The 10,623-nt window shown below is 50.7% G+C and overlaps 5 protein-coding genes across 5 annotated transcripts; 1 reads left to right on the top strand and 4 right to left on the bottom strand.

Annotated features, from left to right (window-relative positions):
• Window positions 1-939: 939 nt before the first annotated feature.
• On the bottom strand, window positions 940-1,998 carry COCVIDRAFT_31993 (hypothetical protein; the record flags this gene model as incomplete). The annotated part of the gene is made up of 3 exons (XM_014694708.1): window positions 940-1,146; window positions 1,318-1,854; window positions 1,918-1,998. The coding sequence occupies 3 exons, from the start codon at window positions 1,996-1,998 to the stop codon at window positions 940-942; spliced, it is 825 nt and encodes a 274-aa protein (XP_014550194.1).
• Window positions 1,999-2,463: 465 nt separating this feature from the next.
• COCVIDRAFT_116163 (hypothetical protein) lies at window positions 2,464-3,009 on the bottom strand (the record flags this gene model as incomplete). Its single annotated transcript, XM_014694707.1, has 1 exon — window positions 2,464-3,009. The coding sequence occupies one exon, from the start codon at window positions 3,007-3,009 to the stop codon at window positions 2,464-2,466; it is 546 nt and encodes a 181-aa protein (XP_014550193.1).
• A 1,049-nt stretch (window positions 3,010-4,058) lies between these two features.
• Window positions 4,059-4,717, top strand: COCVIDRAFT_21280 (hypothetical protein; the record flags this gene model as incomplete). The annotated part of the gene is made up of 2 exons (XM_014694706.1): window positions 4,059-4,123; window positions 4,183-4,717. 2 exons carry the CDS (start codon window positions 4,059-4,061, stop codon window positions 4,715-4,717), a joined length of 600 nt encoding a protein of 199 aa, XP_014550192.1.
• Window positions 4,718-5,736: 1,019 nt separating this feature from the next.
• COCVIDRAFT_43194 (hypothetical protein) lies at window positions 5,737-7,522 on the bottom strand (the record flags this gene model as incomplete). The annotated part of the gene is made up of 3 exons (XM_014694705.1): window positions 5,737-6,936; window positions 7,166-7,291; window positions 7,490-7,522. 3 exons carry the CDS (start codon window positions 7,520-7,522, stop codon window positions 5,737-5,739), a joined length of 1,359 nt encoding a protein of 452 aa, XP_014550191.1.
• Window positions 7,523-7,769: 247 nt separating this feature from the next.
• Window positions 7,770-10,600, bottom strand: COCVIDRAFT_116165 (hypothetical protein; the record flags this gene model as incomplete). The annotated part of the gene is made up of 5 exons (XM_014694704.1): window positions 7,770-7,856; window positions 7,917-9,920; window positions 9,972-10,046; window positions 10,097-10,209; window positions 10,396-10,600. The coding sequence occupies 5 exons, from the start codon at window positions 10,598-10,600 to the stop codon at window positions 7,770-7,772; spliced, it is 2,484 nt and encodes an 827-aa protein (XP_014550190.1).
• Between the last annotated feature and the right edge of the window lie 23 nt (window positions 10,601-10,623).

Below are 10,623 nucleotides of genomic sequence, written 5' to 3'. Positions count from 1 at the left end.
GGGGTAAAAGTCATGGGGGGTGCAGGGTGTTTAACTGATGTGTTGCATGCGTTAGTAGCGCAGCCTAAGGGAGATAAGCGGGTACTACGTACCCGCATCCCCAAAGAAAAAGAAAAGAAAAGCAACGAGTGGTTGCGTGCATGTGCAGCACGCATGCGTTGGTGCTACACTGTATTTTGACTTCGTTTCGTTTTTCGACAGATTTTGATTGGGCTTTTTTTGGGGGGGAGGTTGCACTGAAAGAGTGTGACTGAAAGGGGCGCTTTTGTTCAAAGTAACATTAGAGTTTTTGTTCTCGTCTTTGCTTTTTTTTCGCAAGATATCATGTGGTTGCGGGGGGTTTTTAATTTTCGCTCATCAGGTGGTTATGTTTGTACGCCGGATAGCGGGCTAGGCTGGTTAGCCTCGTACTGCTGTGTCCTGATGTGGCTGTGGTAAACTACTGGATTAACTTTGCCGCAAGTGTACCGGATTATTTTTTTTTCTTGGTGCACGAGAACGTTTGGTGCGAGGGATATGACGGTGACTGTTTGGTTGGAACTAAGATGGCAAATCGGCGTGCAACGGATGATGAAAGGACGGCGTGACAGGCTGCTTGTTCGCGGAAAAACGACGTAATTGCACATATTGAAACTTGTTTACTTCTTCGTATCCTAAGGCAGGAAGATGTGCAGGGGGGGTAAAAAGAATGTTGTTCTTTCGAGTTTCCATGCATCGATGGTGGCTTGAACAACGTTGAGTAGGGCTGAAGATGGGGGTGTGTGTCGTTTCGTTTTTTCTCATCTAGTCCCAGAAATAGAACCAAACAGTGGCTTTTTTTCCGAAACAAGCAATATAGCCCCACCCTATTCATGTATATAAAACATAGACAGCGAGCTGCAGAATGATCGAGCGACGACTGACCACTCTAGCTCAAGTGTACATTCAGGGGGATGGATTCTAAAGACGTCTTCCAACTGGCTTCAGCTTATCCAAGTCCGCAGACTGCACATCCCACCCATCAACCTGCCATCCGCTTTTGAAATACTGAGCAGCATCCTGAGAACCCTTGAGATTCCACAGTGCCCAGTCGAGCACAGCCTTGCCAAACATTCCACCGTTGGCTTGCCAAAGGTCGCCGCCGTGGCCGAGAGGCAGAATTCCCTTCTATTTGGGAGTACCAGCGGGAATATTTTTGAAGTCGCGTTCAGCCTGCAGATCAAAGTTTTAGCCAGTATTCGCAAAAAAAAATCTGAAAAAAAAGGATAATCTAAGCATGTAGGTTCTGAATAAGATCCTGGACACAATGGTAGTATATCGACATAGAAAAAAACTCACATTGGGCGTTGCTTGGTCCTTCGGGCCACCCATAACGAAAAGAACTGGCTTTTTCCATGTAGATGCTAGATACTGCTTATCCTCATCGGCAATGCCAGAGCTAACAATGCCGACAGTAGCAACTCGGTCGTCAGGGAAGTTATAAGCAGCCTCAAGCCCGCCGCATGAGAAGCCCGCTGTCATGAGCCTGCTTGCATCGACGTTTGTGTATTTGCCTTTTCCAGCGTGTTTATGAACCCAGTCAATAGCTGCCTTCATGGTCTTGTCATTGGATGGGCCTTGCATGCTCATGGCTGTGTCCCGCGTCGTGTTGGACGTGTCTGGTGCCATGATGCCCTCGGAGATGGCGAGGAACCCGTTCGCAGCTACATGCTTGAGAAAGACTTGGTTCGATGTGCCATCAATGTTACAGGCGCCGTTGCCCCATATTAGAACAGGGAATTTGCTCGAGTCAGCGACAGGAACGCCGGTCGGGAAGTAGATGGTGTGGTTCGGGAGGCTAGAGTCGATGTAGGGTACGATGTTGCTGTCGTTTTGCTATTGCAAACATTAGCTCGCCAGTTTTGCTGAAGAGAGTCTCTTCGTTGATGGGGAACGTACGGTGACTTCCAATTGAAGAGGCGACGAGGTAACGTTGCCAACAGAGACTGCCGCGAGGGCGAGGTTGACTATGTGCTTCATTCTTCAAGATAAAAAGAGAGCGACTGAACTACGATTCCAAAAAATGGCCAATATCATGATAACCTGAGTGACCGATGGAAACCTGAGGTGCATTAAATAATTTTTTTTCTAATTTATATAAGTTACCCGGTACTTCTTCTCCATCGTAGGCAGATTTCCTCATACAACCTAGATTAAAGATGACAAGGTTGATCGTGAGCTCATGAAGAGGTAAAGTTTCGTTAGTATGTTCGGTGCGTTGAAACATGTCAGCTTATTTATCCCATTGGAAACCAGAGGGTCAATGCTTCTTTATTCTCGGTCCTACTCTTGGGTGTTGGGATAATTGATCCGGCGGGGACGAAACACCGACTCCAGAACGTATCTACAGGCAATCCTAGTTGGCAACATGCACGACTACCCGCGAGCCATTCTTCCTATTAATCTGCCATATTTCCGTTTATCCGCCAAGGTTTATGTGCCTTCTCAAACTAACATGGCTCCTACTGCGCCCACTACTGCTCCGGTTAAAGCCCACTTTCCGTACCCCGTCTGATGTGCAGCAGCACCAGTAGCCTGGGAAGTTTCCGACGAACTTGTCGGCCTTGTACTGCTCGAAGAAGCGTCCGTAGTGCTGGATGTACTCTGAACACTCGCTGTGCTAGACTCTGATGATACGACTAGTGTAGTACTGACAACCATGCTGCTGACAACCGTAGTGCTTACAACCGCGCTGCTCACAGCCGTGGTGCTTGTTACAAACGTCGGCGTGTCAACAGCTATACTTGTTGGTATGCTGTCGGATGTTGGGAGCGAAGTAGCAATCGGGCTGTTGCTGACTGTGAATGGATCGCCCCATGTTGATATTGGTGCTGCTGATGGCGAGGCAATACTAGGGATGACGGCATCCGTCGAAGCAGGGTCTAGGGCTGAGGCTTCGACAGTGAAAGGTTCGCCCCAGGTGCTTGTCTGTGCGTAGGAGACTCTGAGGAGAGACAAGAGCATGGTCGTTATTAATGGTGACTGCTTCATCTTGTTTTTCAAGATAAATTGATGTATCCGGGTGTGATTTGGACCAGAAGGTATATGAGCTTTGTCGACCTTCCGGGTAGCCGCAGTAGTAATAAGGTCCTAAGCTTTTTTCTGTTTCCTTGGCGGACGGAATCGAATCTATGGTAAGTACCGACACTCGAATCTGATGTTCTACGAGGAAAAATCATAAACCGGTTCCTTCACGCTTTTAACACATCCTTTGCAAGGCTCTCCTCGGCATCCCTGCTCAGCTCATTCTCCGAGATCATCTTGTCGGGCTTACGCTTTACGTCTTTTCTGCTTCCAAGGCAGAAATTTGTGGCGTTTCTTTGTATCGAAGCAGCCTAGTTTTACATCGGTGGTGGCTTGATGTGCTGGCGTGATGGCACGTGATTGGTGAGCCTGCGCAAATCTCGGGTCTCCGCATTGCGCATATGCGAGACAACGGGCAAAACAGAACACCGCATCGCCGTTTATGTCGGCATTCTCCACGGAGATTTCGCAGGACGCGTGGCAGTTAATGGTAGCATATAGAATGGTCGCTATTCAAAGGACGCGTGGTGTCCAAGGGAGAAGGGGGGATATGAGCAACGCAGCATTCTCCGGTGAATGAAGTAAGCATGAAGTTTCCCACCTTTTTCAACCTACCTAGGTAATAGAATTTTTAACGTTTCATTTTCGTTTATAGTATTTCAAATCCAAGGCCATGGTAATACTCAAGTGATACAATGAACATGCTCTATCCTGACAGCATCCATTAAAACAAGCGAACGACCAAGTATGTCGCCAAGAACATCTCGTTGGACATTCCACATGCACTTCACTCGCAATTACTGCCTCCTCTGCAGAATTATGAAAGTTTGCGCGCACTAGTGGTGAAGCATCTAGGCGTTTGCTCATTGCAAATCTTCACTTTCACCTTGAAGTGAGTGCACTAGCACCACTCACCTTAAGGTCATAGCCAGCGCGCTGATTTCCTCAACCCTCCATCGCTCGCAAAGCTCCCACATCAAGGCAAGACGCGGGATTCAGTGGATTGTGTTGCGAAAATGGCGACTCGAAGCACTTCGAACGCGACTGAATCCAATCCATCCAAAAAGGCACTGTTCTTCGGGTGAGTGTATTCGTTGCTCATGCTCGCACTTGAGACACCTAAGTCTAACAATACTTTAGAACCAGCGCGAAACAGGGTTTCGTCATCGTAAAGGTTGGATCAGAGAAAGTCCAATATGACGTACACAAGACTTTGCTCAAACACCACTCCGAGTACTTCTATGCCGCTCTTAATTGTTCATGGAAGGAGGCAGAAGAAAACTCAATCACCCTCAACGATATCGACCCGGAGACTTTCGAAGTTTTCGTTCACTGGCTATACATTCAGAAGATTGCAACAGAAGGAGAAGTCGACGACATGCTCGAGACCTACCCAAGCGACGAACATGACGACGATCCGTACATCACTGTTCTGACAAAAGCGGTTGTATTTGGTGACAGGTTTCTAGTCCCCGATTTTCGCAAAGCTGCACAAAACCACATTGTTGAATCCATTCTTTATCAAGACAAAGTCCGCCAGCCCGCTTTTCTCTATGCCAGCAAGTATGCTTTTGAGAACTTTTCAGAAGATCATCTCCTTTGCGAATTCTTCATCTCTGTGCATTCTCGCTTTATGAAACATACAGAGAAATACATGGATGACATTATCACTTGATGGTTCAAGGAAAATCTGCCACGAACATTCCTTGTTGAACTCATAGGAAAGTCCAGTAGTATGGTTTCGGAGCAGAGCCTGGACTTAAGTCGTTCTGATTACGCCAACTACTGCGTTTACCATGAGCATAAAGATAACCATAAGCGAAGAGTATGTAAGCAGGGAAAAGAGGTTGCTTGTTCCATCGAAGGGCCTGGGCGTAGTAGACGCAAAATACGCGTTGAATAGTGCAGTGAAGGAGATACGGAAGGAATACCTCAACACAGAGCATTCAGGGGCATGAAAACTCGTTGAGGATGTATCAGGGAACACATGGGTAGGTTGAATCGAAAGCCTAACATTTTCATGCTTTCACAGATGTATCTTAGAAACGAGTAGAGAATCCAGAGGGTAGAAACTACATGCACTGCCGCAATCTGCTTTTCGGACGTGTCACTATCGTGAACCATCGCAATCATGTATATACTCAACCCGTTGTCCATCCCAATAACAGGACCCGATTACGTGACAGAAACTCTAGACAGATTTTCTTCCACGAACAAGCATTTCATTTTGACAAACTGCTACCCAAGTTTCATGCCGTTTCCCACCACCTACATATCATATGACTGATGGCCCGATACATGATGTAGATAAATGACAATTTAATCCTTGTTACACCCAACCTAAAGTTGCCATATAAGAAATTGCAAAGAAAGCGAACTGTTTATTACAAGATACCCACGCAAATTGACCTAGTAAGCAGTTGTCTAGGAGAAAATAAATTACAGTAACTACATTACTTCCAAACCCAGTGTCATCCAGAATAAGCTTACCCCATAACAACCCACAAACGAAATTATGAGAAAGCAAACCTAGAGAGATTCAGACATCTAAACCCCACCAAAAATGCCCGGGACATTATTCGAGATGCAGAAAGCGCATAAGATTAATTTCCACACAATCTATCATGCTACCTCAACCCCATGTTCTTGAATCCCCAGCCTCAAACTCACATCAACGGTATAATATGCACAGACCTAATAATGGGTCCCGTCCACATAATCGTACTCGTCCTCGTTCTCGTCCTCGTTCTTGTACTCATCCTCGTTCTCGTCCACATAATCATACTCCTCCTCATAGTACTCCTCCTCATCCTCATCGTCCTCGTCATGGTACTCCTCGTCAGCCATGTCCATCCCCCAGTAAAGCTGCACGACAGGGATAGCGCTGGGGGCCACGGGAGCTTGGGAAGTCTCAGTGCCATCTAGACTTTTCCACCCGTTCATATCGGCGTCAGACTTCTCATCACCTTCGGAACTCTTGATGTCATCATCCTCATCCTCAACCTCATCCTCCTGCTTTTCCTCATTCTCCTGCTCCTGCACCCCCAACGCCTTCAAAACCCGCTCCATCTCAACCATACTATCAAGCCTCAAATCAACCATATCCATAATAGCCTTCTCCGACTCCCTCTGCTCCTCATCCACATCCTCATCATCCTCATCATCATTCTCCCCCGCCTTCGCCTTCCACAACTTGATCACCAGTTTGTGATTACTCGCCTTGCACTCCGCAAGCTCAATCGTCAACTTCTGAACCTCGCCCTCAAGCTCCCACTTCTCATCCCATAGCAAATCTTGATCATCTTCCAGACTCTCAATCTTAGCTTGCAACTTGTTGACGTCGTACTTCAGGTTCTCATTGAGCGAGTCGAGCTCGCGGTTCTCGGCGTGAGTTGCGGTCAGAGCGGATGACATGGCGGCGATTTGGTGCTCCATGGTGGTGTGCGTGGAGTGGTACATGCTGTACCAGGCTTCGCAGCGCTGGCGCATCTGGGTGACTTGGTCCTGGAGGTTGCGCGTCTCGGCCATGGTGACGGAGCTAGTGGAGAGGGATTGACGGATCCAGGATTGGTGCATGAGGGCTTCTTGCTTGCGATGTTCTTCAGAGGTATCGAGGCAGGACTGTAGGTGGTGCACTTTGATCTGGAGGGTTGTGAGGCCAGTGGTCTGCGATTCGATTGTCTTGTGCGTGCTGTCAAGTTCGGCGAGCGTCGAGTCGAGCGTGTTTCGCAGGGTGCTCAGCTCCTTGCGGGCGTTGCTGTACGTGACTCGCTCTCTGGTAAGCTTTTCAATGGCGTCCTGTTGCCCCTTCTGAGCTGCCTCGAGGGCCTTGCGTGTTTCATTGCGTGTGTTTAAGGCTTCTAGCAGTTGAGTTTCGGCAGCGGAGAGGTCGTCCTTCATTTCTGAAAGGCGAGATCGAAGCTTTGTCACCTCCGCAGATGCGTTGCGATATTCTGTCTCGTAATCATATGAGGCGTGGACTGCCATAAGCTCCTCCATCATTATTATTAAAGGGACAAAAACGCCGATTAGAATGCCAAAAACCGCTCCTAGGGCAAGGTCTTCAAGCGTGACCATCTTTTCTTTGACGAGGTCGGATTTTGTTTTGAGGGTGATGTCGGACTGGAAGCGTGCTTTCTTCGTCTTGTTGCTGGATCTGTGTTGTAGTTAGTTGTTCGGAAAGAATACGGGGATGCAATCCAATTTTAATGTCTATGAAAACATGATGCAAATAACCAGTGGGATGGTACTTTGGTTAGGACAAGGCAAGCGATCAGCTGCCCATGGTCAATAATTCTTGCGCCAACCAACAATGAATCCTGTGTATGTGGCTACCGCAACCATCGTGTCAAAGATAGGCGGGGTTCTGGTTCGCAAACGAGACCAATCTGATACATTAAGGCGTTGGTAATTGGCCTAGATGTAGGCAGTATGGCTATGCACTAACCACGACCATGGGTACCAGTGTGATCATGTACATATCAGTATTATGGCCGCAGCCTTCAAATGTCATCGCATGTGTAGGAGGAAGAGTTACCACGCATTTTTTTTCACGAACCACGGTATCCAGTTAGGTGAACTAGGGACGTCATCGAAATCGATAGTCTTATTTCTGGCTAAAAAACCTATACTTTTATGATCAAGCTCATCAACATGAAGCAAACCATAGGCCTGCGTGGGCGAATGGAAATGATACATGGAGGCTAGTTTCTGTTTTCTACGCATCCTTACTCATTGAGCTCGACGTAGTTGGCAGGGAAAAGACCCGATTGGCCGTTGAAGCTGCCGAGCCACCAATCCTCGTCGGGGAATTCCTAATGGCACCTGTTAGCATATATTCGAACAGTAGAAACAGCAGAGCCGATATCACTTACCAGACCGGTGATGGTAGCTCCTTCAGGGAAGCTCAGTTCGTTGTCCTCTGCGGCCTCATAGTCGTAGAGAGCAGTCGCGGTAGGACCTGAACCACCAGCAGCCTGGGGCGCCACAGCAGGCTCTGGCTCCTGCACTGCTGAGGGATGCGTGGGTGGTGGCGGTGCAGCTGCAGCACCAGCATCACCACCCTCAACCAGCTCGACGTAGTTGGCAGGGAACAGACCACGCTCGCCTTGCGAGTTGGTGCCCATCCACCAATCCTCGTCTACCATGTCGATGTCGGTGACATATTCGCCATCACGTAGCTCCACCTCGTTATCTTCGGCCTTTTCATAGTCGTACAGGATGACTGCACGCTTTCCAGAGCCGCCTGCGGCCGCCGGCTCATCGTCATCGTGACTAGCGGCAACAGCAGCGGCGCCAATAGCAGCACCACCTACTGCAGCAGCGCCAAATGTGGCAGCAGCAACAGCAGCACCGGCACCACGAGCGGGATCCTTGGCCTCAACCTTGGGCTCGGGTGAGATGTCACGGGCCTGCTGGGCTGCTTGATCCAACGAACGAGTAGGCATAGCTGGTGCCTTTTCCTCTGCAGGAGCAAGTTCTTCTGGCTCCCTTCCACGTGCAACGGGCATGGCGATGCGTACAGGTGAACCAGAAGGCTCAGGAGATGGGCTGCGGGGCCGCCGAGGCGGGGACGGCAGACGCTGGTGCTGAGTTGCGGGAACTTCCTCCTTTTCCTCTTCTGGTTCTGACTCTGGCTGCTTAGGTCGGCTGGGAAGGCCGGGCAGAGAAACACCGCCCCTTATGCCTGCGTTGGGTTTGCTCGAGTTGTCAAGAGGCGGTGGGCTATCAGCCGCCACAGGCTCAGGCACAGGACGAGAGCTTGGGGCTCCCATTGGGGCAGCGCCTGAGAAGCGGTCCTTGAGGGAGTTTACACCTCCAGAAGGAGAAGTGGGTTCTTCTGCTTGCTGTGGTGGTGGCGAACCTCCCGTCCGCTGCTCGTTGAGGTTGGCAGTACCTGATGGGCCTGTTCGGGTGGTCTGTACGGGCGCCCATGATTTGCCAGAGTAACCGCTTTGCCAGCCACCACCTCCACTCGGCTGGCTTTGGAGGGGGTTAGGACGACTTGCAGCGTCGGGAGCAGGTGCTGAAATAGATTCGCCGCGGGCTGCCTTCTTCTCAGCCCAAATTTGGGCAGGTGTCTTTCCACCCTCATCAGCGAATGTCTTGCTCGCTGCGCCGACGATGGGCGCAGGGACTGCGGGCTTTGCACCAAAACCTCCAGGCGTGGGAGCCTTTGTGCCTGTGAATGCGCTGGCGCCGGCGAACTTATTGGCAACCTTGGGCTTGGGCATGCTAGTAAGGCGTTCGGGCTGCGACTTGAAGGCTGCGGACCTTTCGGCGAGCGACTTTGGCGTCTCATCTTCCTCTTCCTTGGGAGGTCCAGGAGATGGGGGAGCAGCTTGGGCCTTTGCACGAATGGCTGCGATGTCAACCTTGCCGACGGGCTCGTACGCGCCCTTGACTACAGTCGGTCGGTCGTCTTTGGCATCCTTTGCTTGAGCTCGGATAGCGGCAATGTCAACCTTTCCAACTGGCTGGTATGCACCCTTGACAACCTCGGGGCGGTCGTTTGACGAAGACTCGTCTTTCCTTGCGGTAAGCTCGGCCATGTTGACCTTGGTGGGCGTGTAGGCAGTGCCCACCTTCTCCAATTGCGACCTGGAGACGGGCGGGGCATCGGCGCCCCAGCCATCACGGTCTTCATCGGCCTTGGGAGCGGGCGCGCGCGAGCGTCCTAGCGGGTTGAAGCCGGAGCCTGCGCCTCCTATCGATGTGGGTGTGAATACAGGCTTCTTCGCAACAGGAGGTGGGGGGCGAGACGAAGGGATGGCGCCGCCTCCAGAGTACTTTGCGCCGGATGCGTCTGCAACCTTTTGGACAATCTTTTCAGGGCTGAGGTCGTCCTCGGAGCGAGCGGTGACTTGGACGTGGTATCCCTGGAAGAATTAGATATCTAGCGGTAAAAGCTCGGGGATGATCAGGCATACATGCAAAAGCTTTGAGACAACCGTAAGGTGGCTGCCAAAGTAGCCCTTTGTCCGCTCCGGGACGCCTTGACCGCACTGCGTGTACGTTAGTAATGTGTTTCCCGCAGTCTCGGCGCCCAACTTACCCAAGCTATCAGGACATTCTTAGGCAGTGACGAGTTTGGGTCCTTGACCTTGACAAAGGCAAACTGGATGCGGCCCTCTGAGAACTCATCGACCAGGTCGGTCAGCTCACCCTCTGCAAAGAAAATCAGCAATTGGACTTGTTGTGACTGCGGGTTCCTGGCACGGATGGTGCTGGATGAGGCGCCGATATCCGAGCTTGGGCTGACGGCTCAGCAGCGGTCAGGCAGCTGCCAATCTTGGGCACCCGGGCTCCGGACACGGGAGGAAGCAATTGAGGAATTCAGGCCACTGCACATACCTCCAGTACTTTGGACCTTGAGGACACTCTCCTTTCCGCTGTCGTGCTGGAAGGCGCTGACGAGCGGGGCAGCTACTGTGAAGACAGCCCATTGACCATATGTGGGGGAGCTGGCCTGGGGGCCAGTTGGAGCAGGGGAATTGACGACATTCTGGTAGCTCTTTGTGATGTTTGGGCCATTGCTGGAGGTGTTGAGCGTGGCCATGGTGGGCGGAGTGTGGAGGGGGG

The sequence above is a fragment of the Bipolaris victoriae genome (assembly GCF_000527765.1).
Source record: "Bipolaris victoriae FI3 unplaced genomic scaffold scaffold_236, whole genome shotgun sequence".
Taxonomy (NCBI): Eukaryota; Fungi; Ascomycota; class Dothideomycetes; order Pleosporales; family Pleosporaceae; genus Bipolaris; species Bipolaris victoriae.
The sequence above is the reverse complement of the archived record's forward strand: the minus strand, read 5'-3'. Positions and strand labels throughout refer to the sequence as shown.